Here is a 22,873-nt window from a genome sequence, read left to right as displayed (position 1 = left end):
GCTTAAGGATCTTGGTGTATCAAGGGACCTTGTAAATTGGTCTGGGCGTACTGGAATATCCCTTAGGAGGTTCCAGATTCATCTTACTCATCATAAGAGTTTAGAGTCTACTTGGCCTTCCACTGTCTCTTTTGAATTTCCTTTAGGAACATTGAAGACAGGACAAATATGTACATCAGACTGAAATTCCAAATTTGAGTGAGTGTATCCTGACCTTCAGCATTCTGGTCCTAAAAACAAGAAAAAAATCTTCTGGATCTGGTAGTTCCGAGAAGTGGCCATCAGAGCTACATGGGGTATCAGCCAAATCTGAGTCAACCCTGAGGATATGTCTGGACTAAGTTGTCATACCACCTTGACCACCATTACTTGGCTCAGGTAATCAGCAATTGTATTCTGCGCCCCTGGTTGTTCTCCTGTGCCCTGCTCATCATGGGCTGTAATTGCTTTATCAATAAGTGGCTGTGAGACCCACCTTGACGATTGATATAGGATACATTTGCATTGATATTTGAGCACTTGTTCTTCAGTAACCTTCCGAAGTGAAGAAGAGCCCTGAAAATGACACATTCCATGAACTTGGATGGAAATATTGTTCCTTACCTTATGCATAGACCTTGCGTAACATGGTCCAGACAACGTGTATCCAATCCTTGAAAACTGGAATCTGAGCTTACAATTGCCCAATGAAACCCAGAGACATATTCTCTCCTTCAGCTACCAGGTAAGGTGCAACTCCACTGATGGTGACATAGTCAGTGGCTGGCTCCAATTCATCTTTCTCTTGTTGAACTGAGATAGGAAGGACCCTTGCGGAATCCTGAGGTGCCATGGAGCCCATCTGACAAGTCTGATGGTGGAAGCCAGGATTCCTAGTAGTTGCATCTACTTTCCAAGCGAAAATGAAGAAACTGGAAGAGAAAACTTCCACCATCTGTGGAACTGTTCCTGGGATAGGGGAAAGCAGAGTATATAATACTCCACCCAGAAAAGTCATCCTCTGAGCTGGAGTGAGACTGCGCTTTTTGGTATTCGTCAAGCAGCCAAACTTCAGGCTGAAAGAACTCTATCCCTCTGTGCGCCTGCCTTCTGTGGGTCTGAGGCTACCAGTAGTAAATCATTCAGATAATGGAACCAGGTGGTGTTCTGGACTCTCAATATCACTATTAGCACCCATAAGGTTCTTGGGACTGCAGTGAGGCCAAATGATAGGGCACGGATTGGAAGTTCTCTTCTACGATAATGCTGAAGACCTAGGCTAATTGGAATGATAATAAGCATCCTTGAGATATATAAAGATAAGGAACTAATGAAAGTATTTTAGAAAATTGGGCAGACTGGATGGGCCGAATGGTTCTTATCTGCCGTCACATTCTATGTTTCTATGTTTGTCCTTCCAAATTGCTGGGGATATGGATCTGATTGACTCCATTCCGAAGGCTCTGTCATTCTGCCTATTGTTGGCCCTTCTTAGGTCCAGTATAGACTTCCATGTACCTTTACTTTTAGCATCAGAGGACAGGCGAACATAGTCCCAGGAACCGCTCTTGTTAAGGGACCTAAGAAATCACATCTTGGTCCAGGTTTCATACATACTCCTTCTGTGCTATACCTTTGAGTTATCTGTCTGAATTCTCTTGTTGGTATAGAGACTCCTGTGTCTGAAGAAAAATTCCAGTCTATATCCATCTGGACTATTGATACCACCCAAGTCTCCAGAATGTGACGAGCCCAGGTATGTCTGATCAGAAGAAATAAGGCTCCTAGTGCTGGAGGATAGACAAGTTCATTGCTGAAGAGCAAAATGACTGCTTCATAGCTCTATTAGAACCTTGAAAGGCAGATTACCAACTGCCACGAGTTACCTCTGGAGTATACCTTGCAGGGTCAGTAATTCCATGTATTTCAGAAATGCTGGTCACTGGAGGTTCTCCTGTCTGACCCTGAGGAGCCGGATTCTTGGATCTTCAGTCCTGATGTACAAATACCTTGCAGCCCTCAGCTGCCTTGTAATGGATTCATCAAAAGCTTTCCCAACTGCTGTAGATAAAGCCATTTGTTCAAGAAATATCCTAGTTACATTTAAGGAAGCTTCTGTGAAGAAGTGACTTGTAACCTGAAGACTCCAGACTGCATTTTCAATCTTGGCTCTTAATATCTTTATCCACAGTAGCATTTAGATCTTTAAACACACTTTTCATGGTTCTAGAAACAGCAGTGAAAACTACAGCTGGATGACAACCTGCATCAGCAGGCGTATCAATTTGGACAGGTCTGTGTCCACTTTTGATCCATAGGCTTGCGTAAAATAAAGCCGAGTTGTCAAGCGGTAGCATCATCCCACCTGTGATGTGTCTGCACCGGAATAGGTGATGCTGAAGCAGCCACCTTATGGAGACAGAGCATAAATGTTTTCTTACACTGCTTTATTATCAGAACCAAAACATGATGTAGATTTAGAAAATACCTTGTAACTTTCCTTTGTAAGCTATGCCAGCATCCTGTGGTTGTGCAGCTATAGGTGAAGCTGAAGAAGTTACCTTCTGAAGATAGGCAATGCCCAACAGTTTCCTACCACTAAATTTCCATCACCATCAGAACATGGTTAAGTCAATATCTTGCAACTTCCTTTGTAAGCTCTGCCAGCATGTCCTGTGGCTGTGCAGCTATAGGTGAAGCTGAAGAGGTTACCTTCTGAAGACAGGCAATGCATAACAGTTTTCCTACCACTGCATTTCCATCACAATCAGAACATGGCGAAGTATTAAAGTACAAAAGGGCACTGTCAAATTATATAACCCTGAAAACAGTCAAACAGATTTAAACTGGAAACAGCACTTACCCCTGTCTGGAGAACTTGTAAATACTTTAAAAATAAGTTTGGGATGTTTACAGTAATTTTCCCTCCATTTTAGGTACTTACTGGCAATTGCCCTAATCCAAGATGGCTGCCACAATCTGCATTCCCATAATGCAAATCATCGGTATTGGGCCTTTAAGACACAAACTGCACATGCGCAGGCGTCTTCCAAGTGTATTTGCTAGCTAGAGACCGGGGAGAGAGCTCGGTCTGTAGCATGGCCCCTGAACACCAAGGAACCGGGAATAAATCACCGGGACCGACGGGAAGCATAAAGTAAAAGTGCATGCAAGGTGATAAATAGGCAACAAGGTGCAAAAAATAACCAAAGTTAAAGGCATCTTAGTAAAAAAAGGCATCACAGCATAAGGCAGTAAAGGCACAGCTGTATAATGCATCACAGTTTAAATGCCTTACAGCATAAGGCACAGCTGCATATTGCATCACAGTTTAAATGCATTACAGCATAAGGCACAGCTGCATATTGCATCACAGTTTAAATGCATTACAGCATAAGGCACAGCTGCATATTGCATCACAGTTTAAATGCATTACAGCATAAGGCACAGCTGCATATTGCACCCCAAGTTTAAAGGAATCAGAGTGTAAAAGTACCACAGTATATAAACACCACAGTAAACAGGCACCATAGCAAAAACAAATAAAATACTGAAGAGAAAAAAAACCTACATGTCCATGAGTAAAGGGAGCAAACATGCTCACATCCTAAGGGCTGTAGGACAGGAAAAAGACTGAGGGACCTATGCAGGGATACGCCTTTTAAAGGTTTTGTTTTATTTCTGTCCTATCGGCTTTAAGGGGAGGAGCTAACGCATGTGTATATGCTGCCATGATTAGCCAGGAAAAGTGATTTAACTTCTAAATGGCAGTGAATTTAGCAGTAAAACTACAGAGGCATGATCTATACACCCAAACTGCTTCATTAAGCTAAAGTTGTTTCGGTGACGATAGTGTCCCTTTAAGTACAAATCTATCTCATAGGGTGTTTTCATTGATATTTAGAGATTTTTATAAAATAAATCCTACATTTTAGGGCTTTATTAGTTCAAGTACCATTTTTAAGTATTCATTTTTGTGTGTGCATTAAAATGGTGACCTACCATATCATGTTGTAGACTACATATTTCATCAGGTTCAATCAATCACTGACTGGAGGTACATTCCATATAATCTGTTCAGCAAGTAGTAGCCTCAAAATCTCATTAGATCACATATCTATTTTAACTTTTACCAGCCTCAGCCAGGATTTCACTGAGCATGATAGGAGCTGTAGTTCGGCAGGAGCAGGCTAGTGTATGCATTGTTTGATGGAACATACATTTCTTACAGAGTGGCTTGTGCTTTTAATTTTTCCCTGTGGCCTTTGCATACCTCCCAACATTAGGAGATATCCATTTGGTGGACACCATGGAACTATAGCGGGACAGGGCCCCGAAATCGGGAGTGCCTTTTTTTGAGTATTTGTTAATTCAAGAGCTTCAGTTTGAGCTAACACAGATCCTATCTCTTTATCTGGCATATTCAGAAATGGAGGAGAGGGAGCACCCAACTTGGACAATTAATTAACATGAACAGAGCTTAAAACCAATCATAAATGAAGGGTGACTTAAGAAGCAGGGATATTATGTTCTAATGTACAGTAAGCAGTATCCCAGTTCAGAGACCAGTAATGAGAGAGAGTTTATTTTTTAATTATTTTTTTTAATAAATAGCTTTCACTTTACAATGTGTTTCACTGCTCAGAAGCTGGAAATCTACTTAGCAGAATCCCCACAGAAAGGAACAATTTAGCAGATTTACATAACCGCGTCTATGATTGTCCAGTTTTTGGAAACAATCAATATGTGCACCTTTATAGCAAAGCCTGCTCACTGAAATTGTGTCCTCTTACATCGTATAAAAGAAAGATCTTCACACCACACGTCACTCATCTGTCTAAAAGAAACGCCTATCTACTGGTCATCATCCAACTGCTGGAGTAATGTTCTTCTTCTCTTCTCCAGCTCCCCTTCGCTGAGTTCACTCTCTGATGTGTCCCAGCCTGTCTAAAGCAAGAACAAAGAATGAAAAGCAAAAATTGAGTCATTTTCTTTGTTGTTGGGGGAAGAAAATAATTAAATTACAAAGAGCTTTAAAAAAAATAACAATGCAATGTACATTGAGAATGGTGGAGCAGTTATGCCTCAACTTGCAATATTCAAAGTGTTCCTTACTCTAACTGTAACTAAAGGTCACGTTAGAATCCCTTATCTCCAGTTTGTGGACAGCTAGATTACTTAGTGCTAATCTCAGTAATCTAAAGATTCATGCTGCTATTTCAACCTCACCTGGACCGGCAATAGGTTCACATGTATGAGTTACTCAAGATGGGGCAAATGTCACCATGACAAATCCAGAAAGACTTATTGTACGGATTTATCTAGGTTGAAGTGTTATCCTCAATTCATTTGCAAGCATGTTGAAAATCATCTTAAGCCTTAAACAGTAATTTTGGGTTAAAGGTAATTCTCCATAAAACAATTCATGGTATGGAATAATTTAGCATAAAGAATACAATGCCCTGAACTCACCTTTTAAGATATTATGTTTTATTTGTGGATTATTTTATGTATTAAGGCTTTAAGGTGCCCTGCAACCAGATGGTAATGTGGTCACGATGTAAGTGTAGAAAGCAGTGTATGTGTTGGGCCTTTATAAATAATCTAATACTGATAATACTCTGTCACTGTAAATCTTCTAATATGTGAAGACACAAAGCTCTCCAAAATGATTACAGTCAATAAGAAACAAATTATATTTTAGACCTACTAGCTATTTGCAAAGTTTTATTGTTTATTCTGTAACTACATTTTCCCCCTCACTCCATTGTATCAGGCATTAATACTCCACTCCGCTACACCTCTAATTCTACAATCGTATTCACAAGGACTGGCAGCCATCCATTTTAAAGAAACCCCCCCCCCCCCCCCCACTATCTGTCCTTTTTTCTATGCTTGCTTTCATCAACTTGATAATAAGACTCCATAGAATATCACTCCCCCCTACCAAAGCTTAGTACGTTTTGGCATTGCATAGTGTAACAATGACTAACTTCTGCACAGCCAATATAATGGACCAGGAACCTAGCTTACATTAACACTAGTTTGTCACACTATGGTGATGTTGCAAATTCAGTCTTTTTTAGCTGAAACCTTGCGAATGTGCGACAAACTACCTTTGATGTAAACTGGGTGCTTGGTCCTTGATATGCAATCTGACTGAGTGCAGTTTAGTTTGCTACCTGACAGGTAGCATTTTGGGGCATGTGCGATATCTTTAAATGTACAGTAACTGCTACACTGTTATTTAGAACAGAATCACTAATGCAACTGTCATAGTTTGAATTAAGTTCAGTTAGAATTTAACTAGTGTACTTACTTGTTTATCCAATTCTATATGTATAGATTATGCAATATGTCTACTTTCATTTGAACTTCATCAAGCATTTTATAGCATACAAAAGTCTGAACTTTCATTTAACAAATGTTTCTTTTCCGGTCTCCGTTCATATTATATGCTTAATCTATTACACAGAGCTTGTTATAGTAGTACTATTGGAAAAAAAAAAATGTATCCTCTAAATTTCAAACATAAGAAACTGCAGATCATATCATCTCGACATTACCAACTCCCATAACTTTTACATACAGATTTTAAGCTGTGTGCCATTTTATATTTTTGCCTTGAATGGAATCTAAATCGGTTTTAAAAAAATATATATTATTCTATTTACCAAGAAAATGGCTATAAAACATATTTTGGTTTATCCAAAATACATTCCTTTTTATTTTTTTATTTTATTGTCCTGGTAAGTGGAATTATTTTACTTTACGGAAGGTCATCCAGGGCTCAGCCAGAATGTTAATCACTTTCCAGTACATAAGCATTCCTTTTTCTCAATTTAGAAAAAATTGCCTGACCTTAGCACGTCAATATTAAGAATATTTCTGATTGGCTACTTGCAAGGCATGGTTGTAATGACATAAAATCAATATTATGATTTATTTTTTTTAAAAGATCATTATGAACCATGGTCAATGAAATTTGACTTTATAAACTATTTATGAAGAGGAGAGAGAAATCTGACGATATCTGAATACTGTCGGTACAATAATGAACCCTCATTATTGTACCGACAGTATTCAGATATCGTCACTTTCATCTCTGCTTTCCCCCAGAACCTCGGGCTGAAACTCTATCCCAAAAGCTTTTCCAACTTATCTCGGTACCTGCATACTATTGCTTACTCTGGCTGACTGTTAGTCAGTTATAAGCATCGGCAGGCAGTATTATACCGATTATACTAATCATTTTATCCTGGCTGTGCAATAGCCATTTAGAACTACTGGGGAGTACTGGGGTTTAACATACCGATCAGGGTATAGCGGAAGCGTTATATCGACCATGGTATTCATCCACTCGGTTAATCTACAGTATATACGTTATTTTCGCCATTAATCTGTTTGTTATATTTCTGCTTCACTCGCACTCTTTCTTTACTATTATTAGTGCCCTTGAAGGCACTATTCTGATTCTTTTTACCTTTATCCTTGCCTTGATAATCATTCAATTTACTACTCTGTGATCCCGCGACCACGGGCTGCCAGTGCACTTTAGGATATTATCCGTGCACTAGCTCAGATAGCTCAGTACGGCACCAATTAGGTACTTAGGTTATTTCTCTAAACTGATTAATTGTACAGGTGTACCTACATAGAATCAACTGTTACGCTATATTTTGTCAATTTTCAATGACATATGTACACTGTGATGTATCCACTTTTTCAGCAATCGATAGTATGATACATTTGTTTTGGAATATCTAACGAATAGACCTGTTTATACATGTGTAACAAATTCCAGTAGCCAAACATTAGAAAATTATCCTCACTCACTCTATTGACAATTTTTGCTACTTGTAAGGCACTTAGTCTGAGGATATAAGACCACACACTATTGTGTTTCACAGTGTGTGGATCTAGAGAACATGGATCCACTTCTTTTGTTTCTTCTGTGCTCTATACTGGAGTGATTAGCTCTGCTACCAATGTTGGATTCTGGAAATTGGCACCATCTTAACTGCTCCAGATTATCCACTTATCTTTTTGCAATTGTGAATTTACTTTGGAATTCATTATTTTATGTTATATGTTTTTTGTCCTTCCTCTCTTCCCCTATCCCCTATATATACACCTTATACATTATATGTTGGTTATTTGATCTGTCTATGCTAGACAGTCATTATAAACGATATTAGAGTGCTAGAGGTAGTCTATTTTAGGAACGTCTTTTGATATATATTAAAGTATCTTTCAGATTTTTTATTGTAGGGACAGATTTCTCTCTCCTCTTCATTTCTATCACTTAGGGTTACCCCCGGTCTGTTTCCTTTATATTCGATAATCTTTTTTTCATTATAAACTATTTAGTTGCAAAGTAATAGTTGTGGTTTCTTCTTAAATGAATCCATCAAAATAAGTGGGTATAACTTTATACACCTGTTATCACATAGTCTGTGCGGTTTATACAAGGAACAGCAGTGTTCATTTCGTCGACTAAAAACATTTATCAGATTTAGTTGATTAAAATATTGGAGAATTATTTGCCTAAAACAATTCATATGACTAAAATACAACAAAAAGTTAAATGGCTTTTTAGTCAAAAGATTATAACTAAAACTAAATTTAAATTTGCCACCAACATTAACACTGGCTAGTAAGACACATGGGGAGGGAGGAGAGGAAATGAGACACATGGGTGATTGGGGGGGAGGTGGGGAATGAGATGAGTGAAGGAGCTGGCGAGAGTAATTGAAACACGTGGGGGGCTGGGGCAATGAGACACATGGGGGGGGGATGAGATTTATGAAGGGGCTGGGTGGGACACCAAGCGACATACAGGTTATGGAGGAGACAAGTTGCTAAAGGTAATAAACACACAAATGAGGCTGTGGAAAGAAAGAGACACACAGAAGGGCTGGGAGCCGTGGCAAAAAAGACAAACAGTGGCTTGGGTGAGGAGACACCCAGATGGGCTGGGAGGACACAAAGGGGGTCTGGGGAATGGATAAATGAGACAGACTGGGGCTTGGGAGAGAGACACAGAGGGGCTGGGGAAGGGGCAAAAGAGACAGGTAGAGGATTTAACTAAATCCATTAGATTCTAATTGTGCCGACTAAAACTAAAATGGCTTTTTGTTAACCAAAAGACTAAAACTAAATTGAAATTTGCTGCCAAAATTAGCACTGCTGAACAGTACATGTGTGAAGAACTGACAAACGAAATCCCAATGTGTAGACCAAAATACCAAAGTAGGACAATTTCTCCTATACTTTTTTTGTTGGCCTAAATTTGGCAACTCTTGCTTTAGGGCTTCAGAGGTATTCCGGTATTGGACCCTCTACCAAAGGTTTAATGGCAGTTGCAGTTCTCTCACAGTTAAAAATCTGAAAATACTGGACCTCCACATGAAAAAAACTATTGAAAAATTAGTTTTATTCTCTAAATTTCAAACACAAGAATCGGCAGATCATATAATCTCGACATTCACCAGCAAAATGGCATCAGAATATTTCTATTATTTTACAAACATTATACCTAGAATAAATAAATAGATACACAATTGATGGAAGGACCGGGTACATACAGCTACTAGAAAATGAACCTTTTTATTTAGACAATAACTGTAATTAGAGTACCTCAAGGTTCAGTCCTGATCCCAGTCCTTTTTATTTATTAATGATCTTGAGATGGGTATCGAAAGCAATGTCTCAATTTTTGCAGGTGACACTAAAATATGCAAGGTAATAAAGTCAGATCATGGGGCTTTCCATCTACAAAATATCTGGATACAATATGGGGCTGGGTTAGGAAAGAACATATGTAATAATCATTGTATATATTTTAGAGTGCTAAGCATTAGAGGGTAAATTAAGGCTGATTATCCATTTAAAGGGCTCTCATGCCATGTCTACTTTAACATACATGGGGCATTAGAATATTAAATAAGTGTTTCTAATAAACAGGAAGGCTGAGCCTCTAGGTGGAGACTGATGTTGTGGGAGGGGCTAAGCAGCCTATAAATACACAGGCCTCCCATTCCTCTGGGCTGTTACTGCCTGGTTCAGCCCACCCACCCACTGCTCCCTGTATCAAGCCATTCAATTTTGGTAGGCCCTCTTTTTACAGACCTACCCGAACGTCGGTACCGGCACACCACAACCGACTTACACCACCATCACTATAACTCGGCTTATTGTCCCTGACCACAACTAAAGCTTCATCCTGTAAGCAGAAGTGGTCCATAGTTAACCCTAATGAAGACAGTGTGCTTAATAATCCTGCCGCACATTAAATGATCATTTACAGTGTCACAAATTTATTGGCCCTATTCCAGGTTCCATGACTTTCAATATCTGGTTTGCTATAATGTAAACACTAACAAGATAGTAATATGAAAATGAACTGGAGTAATTATAGTCAGGATGGTAAATTCATTCTAGATTAGAGACAGGAGAAAGAGCCTGATTCACTTTTTGTTATTATTTACCGTTCGATGCTCACAAATTATAACAGTGGGTGATCAGGTGTAAGCATTTTCCTCCTGTCCAACATTAACTTGTATTTACTTAGATTATCTCAGTAGACATTTAAAGCAGGTCAGAGCCAAAAGATGGTGTTTCCTTCATTGATGGTTCCTATCAAATTCTGCTTTTATATGACAGAGGTGAAACATGTTTTTATGGATTTCAATTTCCTACAATGTATTGGGTGGTACATGAGTAGTGTTTCCGCACATTAAGTACAAATCAAGGAAAGCCCACTCAAATTCATCATGAAGTTTCCTTTGGAATCCTTTCTGGTCTTTGTCACTGATTTGCTCAAACAGCCCGTGTATTTTACATGTTAATAAGCAGCACCATTCATACACCTCCCAACATCACATCGAAATAATAGCTGTCCAGGGATAAGATTTAGCTGCAAAGTATTGTTAAGCTTGATACCTTAGTCATAACACCATGTTTTAACCAGCAATACAAGAATATTTACCTCTCTTTACTGGCATCATTAGAGCCAAGTTCATGTCCATGCGTGCCATCGTAGATGTGCAACATTTAAAAGAACACTATAGTCACCTAAACAACTTTAGCTTAATGAAGCAGTTTTAGTGTATAGATCATGCCTCTCACTTTGTTTCTGTTTATGCAGCCCTTGCCACACCTCCCCTGGCTCTGATTGACACAGACTGCACAAAACAGATGGTTTCACTTTCAATCAGATGTAATTTATCTTAAACAATGTGATCTCTTGCTCTGTAAATTGCATTTTAATCACATACAGGAGGCTCTTGCAGGTTCTATAGCAGGGGATAAGAAAATCTAAATTAAACAGAACTTGCAACAAGGGAATGATAAATATTAGATGACTCTTTACAGGAAGTGTTTAGGAAGGCTGTGCAAGTCACATGCAGGGAGGTGTGACTAGGGTTCATAAACAAAGTGATTTAACTCCTAAATGGCCGAGAATTGAGCAGTGAGACTGCAGGGGCATGATCTATACACTAAAACTGCTTCATTAAGCTAAAGTTGTTTTGGTGACTATAGTTTCTCTTTAAGGATTATATTGCATGCTAATATATGCCATGAAGAATCTAAATAAGGTCCAGCACTTTTTAAAATAATCCTTCTCTTGTGTCCTTACAAGTCATAACATACTGACGCTATTTGCCAAAGGCTAATAACGACCCACACACAGGGTCAAAGCATTGCAGCTTTTGAGAACATGGGGAAAATAGTGCTGAATTGCTGCTTTCCTGGGCTGGTGATCTCTTGCACTATTTTACAATTCCTATAATGAGGCGGATGTTAGCAGATATTAAAAAGGGATATAAACATAGACTGTGATATGACCCGGTAATCTGAGACCTGTCACCCAGTGTACTAGGAGTCCTATTGCCAATTATGTGTAGTAATACCCCACCTGTCTATCTAGAAGTTTTGCCACCTATTGATTTGCAATTACCATGTATGGAATCCCTCACTTACTTTCTCTTTCCGTGTGCTCTGCTTCTGTGATTTGCGCCGATTGTCTGTGAGCTCTGTTTCTTGATTGTGATCTCTCTCTTTTGCTCTCTCTTTCAGCTGATCACTTTCTTGCTCCCTTTCTCTCCTGCTTCTCTCCTTATCCCTCTCCGTTTCACTCTCAGGACTGTTCTATTGTTAAAAACATAACCAAAAAAAAAAAAACCCACCCCCTAATAATTATTACCTTTGGATTTATACATTCCATTGATCTGCTAGCAGTCCTTAACAATAGCTTCTGCCTCTCTAGACTCACCGATTTGTGCCTCTTTTTCTTAGTCTTCTTTTTCTGTCTCTTGGATTTCTTGGAACTATGTTCTGAACATAAATACAAGGGGGACTATTAATGGATAACCCCTTCAGCAACATGTATTCTAAAGACTCTGCAATGAGTCTTGTGACACACTGCTTTACACATTAATATTACACAAAGGAAATGTATACAGATTGTTATGTGTCCCATTAAACAACATGTAATTGCTTAGACACAGTGTGATCGCATACAGAGCTACCAAGATTCTAACCTGAATCCGCAGAGGACGATATTTCAGATCCAGACTCAGAGTGATTCCTTTTCTTTCTTTTTTGTGCTCGATGATGATGATTTTCATCTTCTGTCTCTGATTCCTAAGCAGACAACAAGCAGAAAAGAATAAACAAAATATGAACTATGAAATATGAGAGTTTTAAACCTAAAGTGTCAACCGTCAAGATATAATGAACTCAAAGGTTACTGGAAATTATGGGCCTGTATGGAAATATTAATTAGATCAGCTTTTTAGCTTTCTAGTTCAGCTTTTTAGTTTGGCAGTTTTGGCCTAGAATTTTAAAATCATCATGAATCCCTGACAGTTCACATTTTATTGAATAACTCTGCACTTGTACAAGATTTGGTTCTAAAAAGGTTACCCTGTAATATAAAAATCATGAGTAATCTAAAAAGCAAAGCATTGTTACTGAATGCAAAATGTTAATTAAAGGGACATTATAGTCACCTGAACAACTTCAGCTTAATGAGGTTGTTCAGGTGAGAACTATAGCTCCCTGCAGCCTCTCTCATGTAAACACTGTATTTTTTGAGAAAATACAGTGTTTACATTGAAAGCTAGGAACACCTCCAGTTGCAGTCACTCAGAGTGAACCAGAGGGACTTCGCAGTTGATGGAGGCATAATATGCCTCCATCCACTCAGATCTGCTGTCAGCAGAGCACAGGGCAGCACTGTGCACAGCATCCTGTGATTCAGTATCTCCTCCCTCTGCATGCAGACACTGAACTTTCCTCATAGAGATTCATTGATTCAATTCATCTCTATGAGGAGATGCTGATTGGCCAGGGCTGTGTTTGAATCATGCTGGCTCTGCTCCTAATCTGCCACTTTGTCAGTCTCAGCCAATCCTATGGGGAAGCATTGTGATTGGTTCAGGCTACCACTTCTGATGATGTCAGCAGACTGCTTGTTTTTCTGAGTCTAACAGCATGCAGATTTACAGCTTCAGGCTTGAATACAGTAAGATTTTTACTATATTTATGGAGGCATGAGGGGTCCAGGGTGGCTAGATGGTGGTGTTAACACTATAGGGTCAGAAATACATGTTTGTGTTCCTGACCCTATAGTGATCCTTTAAAACAAAGGGGCTATCTAAGCAGCATATTCACTACAAATGATGTAGTGGTTGTAGTGCCATGAGTCTGATGTAAATGGTGCAACAACAACAACAAAAAACTGATATAGCTTAATGCAGAATGAGAATGTTTGATTTTACGTGGAGGATCCAGGTAAGTTTCAAATCATTTAAAAACAGTTAGTCTCGAAAACATGGGAAATTGCCAGGGGATTTCACTAAGCCGTGCTGTAATGTTTATATCAAACTTAAAGGAACAATATCACCATAGTGTTCTACTTAGATTCAGGGGCACTCCTAAATGAAAATTTCAAAAATGTAAAAAAGGGTTTTACTTGCCTATTTTTCCAGAGACTGACTCTGCTTAGCCACCTGCCTAGCCTATGGTGACATTGTCCCCGTCATCGTCATCTCACCCAATCCATTTCTTCTCAAAGAGAAGCATTAATAACGAGAAGTCCAATCAAATGCTTCTCGTATGGAAGCATTGAATCCAATCCTGTGATAAGATTTTGAGGACGTTTAACATCTTAATGCAATGTGAGAGGACGTTCAACATCACATAACAGAGATTGACTCGTTCGCTGTAAAGGAAGGGTCCCTAGTGGTTGTCAGGAAGAAAGCCACTGGAGGTGTGTTTAGCCCTGCAATTAAAACATTGCTGTATCTACAAAACAGCACTGCAGGAACAAAAGAGACAAGACCACTGCACCCACACCACTTCATTGAGATGAAGTAGTAGGGTGCTTATATTAGTCCTGTAATGCTAAGGCATAGTGAGTATGGTTGTAGCCAAAGGAATTTGAGGATTCAAGGCACGGGTGGAAGTTGGCACTCCACAGGATGCAAAGAAACATTGCAAAAAGCATATTTTAGAAGGGCAAATCAGTTACAGCTGTGTTGGTAAACAGTGACACTTGAAAAAGCATGTAGGGTTAACTTTAACAACTAGTGTACACACATTTCATCTCGAGAAAATGACAGGAGTAAAAATAAACAGCAGCAAAGTATAACTCAGTAGCTCTCTAACCCTGGATCAGGACCTAGATTTGGGTACCTATTTCATTATAGTGGGTCCCACACTTGTAGGATTGGGCCATCATATTCATCAAGCCACAGTCAAGCACCCAAAATAATTAGTATATGGTTAGACTATTCCCAACGTCACAGACGCCTGAGTTGCATCGGGAGGCAGTGCTGCTAAGGTGGTTTGCAAAATGATTTTGACTCATCACACAACAGAATGTTCATTGAGCACAGTTTAGAATTAAAGAATTGGTCACCAACCTTTTGCCGTATATGTATTTTGAGTTCCTGTAAAAAAGGTTAAATTATGTTACACAGAGAGATAATTTTATGGACTATAATTATAGAAACACTTTGAGGTTAATAAAGTGACTAACTCTTTAAATTGCCCAAAATGGCAAATAACAAATATAGTTTCCAGGGCCCGCACTCAGTGGTCTTGTGAATTATTCTGTTCACTAAATCTATTTATTAAAAAGTGTTAGTTACATCAATGTTTAAATTGCAATCTTTGCCATTTTCAGGGAATTTTTTGTATACTTTTTGTAGCTATACAAGGCTTGAAAATAGGAGTGATTATCAGTTATCTATAACGGGACTTTTCCAAATAAAGGTACCCATTCCGAAAAAATCCCAAATTCCAATTTAAATCTGTTTTACAGATTGATGCACTTGTTTAAAATCAGAGCTGGGGAATAAGTTGGCGCTATATAAATTACAATAATAATAAAAACAATAACTAATATTCAGATACACTTGTTCACAGGTTCTCAACCTGTGGTATGTGTACCCCAGGATGTATGTGCATTACAAGAAGGGGTTATGCCAAGGGTTCTACACTAAGGCAGAGTGGACATCTGTACCTACTCTGCCCAAATATGCTATGTCTGTAAGGGAGGATGAAGGCCTTTGGCAAGGGAACGCTGATGTCTGTGCTCTTCCAGGAGTGCCCCCAAGCGCCCAGCGGTGATCCTGGAAGCCGGGTAATGACATCACTACGGCCCCGGCATCACTAAAAAGCATGCGAGGGAGCAGTGCTGGAAGAGTACAAAGATGACAGCAGCCACACTAGACCCCAGGTTTTTATCATTGTCATTTAATGTTGCTGACCAATATTTCATGTACACAGGTATTCATTTTTTGTGTGTTAGAATTTGGTTGCGAAACTTTTCAATTGTATACAACACATGGCTACTCTACCCTCCCTTTTTCCTTTGCTCCTACCGGCTGTAAATAGCTTCATATAACTGTTCTATCTCCATCTCTGTTCTTCAGGCTTCATTTCACACTCCCAGAACCAACAATACCGAAGCTCTGCATTTTTCCTCAGCACTACCCACCCAGGTTTCGCCTAAATATATAGCATGGTCCTCCAGCTGTTTGAGATTCTCACTCTATTACCTCTTCATTCCCTTTACATTTCACCAATAGCTGCAACTCTCTGTGAACTTATTTTAGCCATTACTACCAGACTTTCCCTGCTACCTCGTGTTTCAAATCCCCTTTGTATCCTTTAGATTGTAAGCTCACGGGCCATCTAGCTAAGCACTTTTTATAAAAGAGCTCCAATGGCTAGATATAAGCTTACGGGCGGGGCCCTCTCTACCTTTTGTATTTGTCTGTGTATATTGTACGTTTCTCCACTAATTGTACAGCGCTGTAGCGCTGTTGGCGCTTTATAAATACCAGTAATAACTAAATAAAGGATCACTTTCAACCTTTCTAAATGTAGGGAGGCTGGGTGGACTTAAATAAAATAATTAAAAAAAACATAATATAAAAAATAATTTGTGAGTGTGTTTGTTTCTCCGGTGACGACTTCTTCATTTGAATCCACACATTATTTTATCTAAGTCTCATGGAGAAGGATTTACTTTCATTGGATTTTTACGTTTGAAGAAGCTAGTGGCTTTTGTTTATTATTATTTGAAGGGAATTTTGCCATTAGTATCTCTGATACACGTCTTTTCATTTGGGTGGACAGGTTATCCCAAGAGCTATTGTCCATAGTGTAGCTGCTAAAATGCTATATCCACCCCTTTCTCTTGTCAGTATTTATGCCAGATTCTGCATACGCCTTGGCATGTAGTGCCCTGTCTTTTTGTTTTCAACCTTGAAAAGCATTAATGTATCTTTTTATTGTCAACTTAGAAAACTATTAATACAAATTTTGAAACTGAAATTACCAACACATCCACTGCCTCCAGACTTCTCTGCAAAACTGGATCTAACTGTTTCTAACAGCCCATAAGTATTGGGAATATAATGACATACATTACATTGCTTTCATAGTCTACTATCTTGATATCTGTTTACAAATAAACAAATGAATAAAAAAACCTTAACATCATCAGAAGAAACACTGACTCAACAACTTTCCAACCATCACGTCAAACCTTATTAATTAACTCCCAACAACCTGCTCTTTTGACCTTGAAAAGATTGATTCAAACCACTGAATCAAGTGAACCCAGACAAGATTCAGCCATTTTGCAGACGTTGTCAAATCAAAACAACAACCCACCACAGTGCTGAAAAACTGTCAAGAAATCCTTTTTACTTTCATTATTTGTTGCTGCAGTTAACTCTCGTACCTTATTAATGTTTGATTCCAGCTCAACTATTAACATGAACTATTCCACCTATTTAACTTATCGTATGACTTCCATGTCCCACTACCCAAATCGGTTCTCCTATAGTCATCAGTAATATCTTTCTTCTAACTTACCTAATTGTAACTGTATGATATTCACAGTTCAGCAAACTGTTATCTTTATGATTATTAGAGCTTATTCTTTATTTATCAAAGATGTGTAGAACAGAAACAAAAGAGGTAAACTTGATAAACAGAAAACAAACATTTAAAACATATAAAAAAGGAAAAAGTCAGTTTAATTTAAATACATAATCCCCAAAACATTGCATCATGATCTGGCAAATTTTATCACAGTGAATGTCTATAAAGATTGAGGAACCGACATAACAAAGTATTTTATTATGTCTTAAACGCCACTCCAGTCATACCCTGGGACCCAAATGCACTCAAGTTATTTTGGTGCCTAGAGTCTAACTAAAGTGTCTTTTAAGTCCATTTTGTATTTTGGCCTCATATTCATGTTTTGTTTGTTTTTACATTGAAATGTCATTAGATTTGCTTTAAAAAAAAGCAGAAAATAGTGCACCTTTAGTCATATTCCCTATTTTCACAAATCAGTTTCCTTATTGGATATATTCTGAGTAAGTACTCCGCTAAGCCACTGAGAGATCATCGTGAGCCGAGCTACGGACGTCACTTTGCCCTACAGTCAATTACTGTATTTTTATTGTTTGTACCCTTTCCTCTTAGCACGGCTTTGAAATACTACACAGATAAGAAGACAGTGATTGGCTGTGGGCGTGGAGTCAGCCGGTCAGCTCACAGGAATCTCTCATTGGCTGAGCATGTACTTCCTTCGAATAACAAAATTGCTCTGTAAACACAGGGAGCGAGGCTAAAGGTACATGTTTAGGCTTCAGAAAGCTGCAAACCTTTTTAAAGAGATTTCTTTGAACAGGAGAAAAACACAGCGTGAAGCTAACAATATATGCCCTGAGTGTTCCTTTATGCTGTGTGAAAGGACCTAATTTGTCTGCATCGATCATCAGATCAGTGAGAAAGAGATACAAAAAGATTAAAAGTAGAATTTAGATTTTATACATCAAAGACTATGGGCTTGTGTAGCTTTTTAACGGTGCTGAATATAACATGTATATTAATAGGAAATGAGAAAACAACTAATTTGACCACATGATTAGCTGACCTTCTCTCCAGCAGGATTTTCCCAGCCTGTAAACGTGTCTGGGACCTTCTTCTTCAATCTGTCTGCAGGGCTTGGTGACTGCGAATGAGACCTCTTTCTGTGGTGTTTCTTGGACTTTTTTGAGTGCTTTTTACTCTTTGAGTGATGATGCTGAAATTCATTCTAAAAACAAAAGAGTTACAGTTGTCAATGACCGCTAGTGGCATAAACAAGAAATCAATACAAAGGTGGTAGGAATAACACTGAGGAATAGTTTTATAACTAGAACAGGGCAACCGTTGCCAACATTGTAGCTGTAAAAGCATTGTGGGAGATGTAGTCCACAACATCTGGTGCACTGAAAGATGCTTCCCCTAAACTAGAATATATAAGTTCATAATGTGTCCAGGCCACACCCACACAACAAAGCATTCATTAAAAAGGTAAGGGCATGTGAAATGGTAATTCATTGATTATGGACTATCACACAAGCTTCCTCAGTATATGTTCATGTGTTTACTATAACAGTGCACTGTGTGTGGATGTGAGATGCATCATCAAAAAGGAAAATGATTTATGAATTGTTGGGTGGCCATGTGATATCTTCCCATTTCGGACTATTAGAGGATGGCTGGGCGGATTTTCATGGCGGTAAAATACAAGGACTTCCTCTATTTATGCATTTTATAAATCAACAGCTATACCTAGATATAGATAGCTAGATTGAGACATTGCATTTGGAAAGTAAACAAAAACCTTCAAAATGTGACTTTTTCATAGAGCGTAAAACATGCTGTTGAATTGATGGAAGGTTTGGTTGGATCTGAGGTGGATGCTGCTGATCCAAACACAGGGTATGCATGGATTGAGGGTGAATCCTGATGAAGTGGTTTGATGTCAGCTGGGTGCTGCTAAATCTGAGGGAGGGTATGGCTGGATTTGAGGTATGTGTTAATGAATCAGAAACAGGGGGTGGCTGGATCTGACATTGGTGCTGATGAACTGGAGTGTGGTTGGCTCTGAGGTAGGTGCAGTTAAATTAGAGGCAGGGTGTGGTTGGTTTTCAGGTGAGCGCTGAATTGGAGGCAGGGCATTGGTGGATTGCAGGCAGAATAGACAACTTTCTTTTCCTATCAAAAATGAGCTTACAAAGCAACAAAGCTTGTCCTAGGTCAATACAATGAATTCAGTCATCACCATGATTTTTATCTGTTGTTTTATTATTTAAGGCACCAAGTAACAACCACTGCACCATCTATTACAGAATAAAGCACTTTGCATTTTGTAATTAAAAGCAACACATTTCTGTTAAATATATGGTTTTAGGTAAGTAACTCCGGGCCTTTCCCTAGTCTAAAGCCCTACCTGTAACTTCACCTTCTCTGCCAATGGGTTAACTCCTGCACACACTGACAGACTAGTGCTTCTCTTTAGCAGTATCATGGTTAGAAAAGGGGCCAGTTAATGTCTAGTTATCCGTTTCCACCATCTGACCATCAACTCACTATGTTCTATTAAGTTCACCCACTGGTAACGAATGCAATGAATGGATTCTCTACCATGTTCAACAGCAGCATAGTAGCAACTGTTCAAATCTCAGATCTTTTCACAATATATTGCAACATGATTTACAAAGTCTACCTAGCAAATCTTCCTCCCAAGACTTTGCAGCTAATCACTAAACCAGGTAATAGTAGACATGGTTTAGGATCCAAAGCTGCTGTTTAACACACCATTCTCTATTACCAACACTAGACATATTTCTTTTTTTGGTATTCTAAGTCAGCGTGTCAAATAGGTCACAGTGCTCAATGAACCAGCTGGATAAATAGTAAAGATTTTGTAGCCCTCCAAAATTGTGACTGTGAAAAGTCCTGTATTCACTTCTAATTAGCATCAAGGACACTTGTAGTCTTTCTGTGTCAGGCTAATCATTTGTGATATCTGTAAATGAAGGACATTGCAGCATGCAAACAAAGGAAGTACTCACAAGATAACACAGCCATACCTCAAGAACCTGAAGATACTCTTTATAGAGACGGATACGTTCTGATTCCACAGTAATTTGATCAAATGCACTGTCCCCAACGAAACGCTCTCTTACCTGCGGGAACACAGGGGGAGCCTTATTTACACCACAGATCAATAATAAAGTTGGTAGACAGGACCAGACTATCGTCTTTATTTCATATTAGAAAAACTGTACTGTATTATAAACTTTGTCAGGTCTGTCATACTTTTATCGTGCGTACTGTGTGCTGATTTGCAAACAAAACAACAAAAACCCTGAAATCTGGCACCGCACTGTCACCATTTATGACCTGTAGCTGTCAAAAGCCTCTCCTGATTATATTCACTGTAAAAGCCAACTGTAATGGTCTGAGAACAAGCCAGTGACATAAACCATGATCATGTGACAAAGAAATGAAGAGCGCCCCCACTGTTCTCCATTCCGTTTTTTTATTTGACCACTATGTTTCCCTGTGATCACATACAGCAGTATGGTGATACAGATCCGTACTATATTTCTATCCTAACGGATTGGTTTGTGTTTTAATTAGAGCAATGTTTTTTTTAGGTTTTAGCAGGGAAAAATAATGAAAGGAAATGTATTGCTTGGCAGTTTGGTAACAAATGAGTAAGGAAGTAAGTAATTTGGTTTGTAAATTAGCTTGTGATACAGATTTTGCAGTACGCCTGCAGCATTTCAGGTTAGGCCCCTTACCAATTTTCACACCATGGATGTTATGTATAAAACGTGTCTGTCCTGAAAAATGTGGCAAACATGGAAAAGGGGCAGAATCACAAATGCAATGTGCCTGCTGGTTCCATTGGTTTTCACGGTGACTGTCCCACTTTTAGTACTTTACGTCATCTTTTTTGTTTTTGTTTTTATACATAACCTACCATGTGTAAAAATTAGAAGCCAACCAAAACAATTTATCTACTGTATCAATGAGTGTGAACATAAGCAGGCGTGAATTTCAGCCATACAAATATCTACGATGGACAGAGATGGATAATTTTAAAATCTTTAACCTCAATAACTGTTTAGATAAATAACCTATAAATTGTAACTCAAAAATGGGAGAGGTACCAACAAGAAACCAAAGAATATTCCCTGAGAAAATTCAACTATGATGGTGCTGTCATAAAGTCGAGGCCAGTCGAAATTACATAGACTACAAAGATTAACCCCTTAAGGACACATGACATGTGTGACATGTCATGATTCCCTTTTATTCCAGAAGTTTGGTCCTTAAGGGGTTAATAAACTGGTTTTAGAGAATTCTAAAAAAGCCTCTGCCAGATTTTCCTTAGCTCAACACCCGTGTCCAAATATAAAATGGCCTGAGATTTACAAACTACAAATTTACTTCAATATAGAAAATTGGGATTGGAGGGGATCAGATCCTAAAGAAACATCTTTTACTTCCTCACTGATCACTTCTACTTCTACAGGCCTACTTGATCAACCTAGATGGAGTTAATTCATACCCTGGCGTTCTCCAAGGTTCACCAGTGCCTTCACAGTATTTGTGGCAAATTGCTTGTACTATATGACATCTTGAGCATCCTTTGATTGTATCATCAACTATTATCCTCGAATTGTAGAATGTTTATCTCCGTCATGCATACAATAGTGAATCGTCTCCCTTATTTTGGTTGCCTTCTTCCTCCTAGTTTTTTTTTGGTTCCCTTTTTCTCTACCCCCTTTTAGCGTCAAAAGGCATTCACAGGGTAGTGTTTTCCGTGTGCTTTGTATGTATGTATTTCACATTACCTATGATTAAGTCTCAATACTGCATGGGAAGAAACATCTAAGATTGTTTATGTACGATTTCTGTGATTTTTAAGAAAGAAGTGGGGGAGCCACAAACTCTATTATCTCCCCTGCTTAGGATTAATAAGATTGTAGGCATTCTTAAGAATACCACCATTATATTTGACTTGATTTTGGACAGGTGAGCTTACACTTTAATGGTAATTGTACTGAAAACCGCTGTTCTTTAAAATGTACATAGGGATTTGGGTGAGTGCACAGATAGCTTCTTTCCTTTGGTTCTCTTTTTATATTTGAACTGATAAATAGCACAGCCATTGCTAATGCCTAAGAGTAGTGCTGCTTTAAACAAGGGGGAAGAATGGGAAAGAAACAAAAAAGGAGAAAAAAAACCAAACAAGGAAGGCGCCATCCTGGGAACTAATTTCTCAGGTGTTGTCCCATATAGAACTGAACTCCAATCTTAACCCAGCATTGAAATCGGAATAGAGGCATGCTAGTGATGCGAGTTTCTTAACTGGCACCACTGAAGGGAGACAAGTTCTCTGGACCATTAAATAAAGGGCATTTCATGCTGAAAGGCCGATTTGCTGGCCCATGGCCATGACCTGAATGCAAGGAGTGCAGTTTGCGCAGCAAGAGCATGTCTAATGATGAGC

At 38.7% G+C, this 22,873-nt stretch overlaps 1 protein-coding gene across 17 annotated transcripts in view; it reads right to left on the bottom strand.

Moving 5' to 3' along the window:
* Positions 1–4,561: 4,561 nt before the first annotated feature.
* LOC134567371 (pre-mRNA-processing factor 40 homolog B-like) overlaps positions 4,562–22,873 on the bottom strand; it is a 94,497-nt gene continuing 76,185 nt past the window's right edge. For 7 of the 17 annotated variants that reach the window (XM_063426025.1, XM_063426022.1, XM_063426024.1 and 4 more), the window contains 7 exons: positions 20,439–20,534; positions 18,452–18,613; positions 14,913–14,939; positions 12,525–12,627; positions 12,257–12,318; positions 11,965–12,132; positions 4,562–4,926 (listed from right to left, as the gene is read on the bottom strand). In XM_063426025.1, coding sequence (XP_063282095.1) covers positions 4,834–4,926; positions 11,965–12,132; positions 12,257–12,318; positions 12,525–12,627; positions 14,913–14,939; positions 18,452–18,613; positions 20,439–20,534 — 711 coding nt within the window. In that variant the 3' untranslated portion in view covers positions 4,562–4,833. Of the gene's footprint in view, positions 4,927–9,618; positions 9,710–11,964; positions 12,133–12,256; positions 12,319–12,524; positions 12,628–14,912; positions 14,940–18,451; positions 18,614–20,438; positions 20,535–22,873 lie in introns of all 17 variants that reach the window. The other 10 variants (XM_063426026.1, XM_063426027.1, XM_063426028.1 and 7 more) reach the window with 9 other exon arrangements.

This window comes from Pelobates fuscus, chromosome 1 (genome assembly GCF_036172605.1).
Source record: "Pelobates fuscus isolate aPelFus1 chromosome 1, aPelFus1.pri, whole genome shotgun sequence".
NCBI classification, from domain to species: Eukaryota; Metazoa; Chordata; class Amphibia; order Anura; family Pelobatidae; genus Pelobates; species Pelobates fuscus.
Note: the sequence above shows the minus strand (reverse complement) of the source record. Positions and strands in the feature narration are given on the sequence as shown.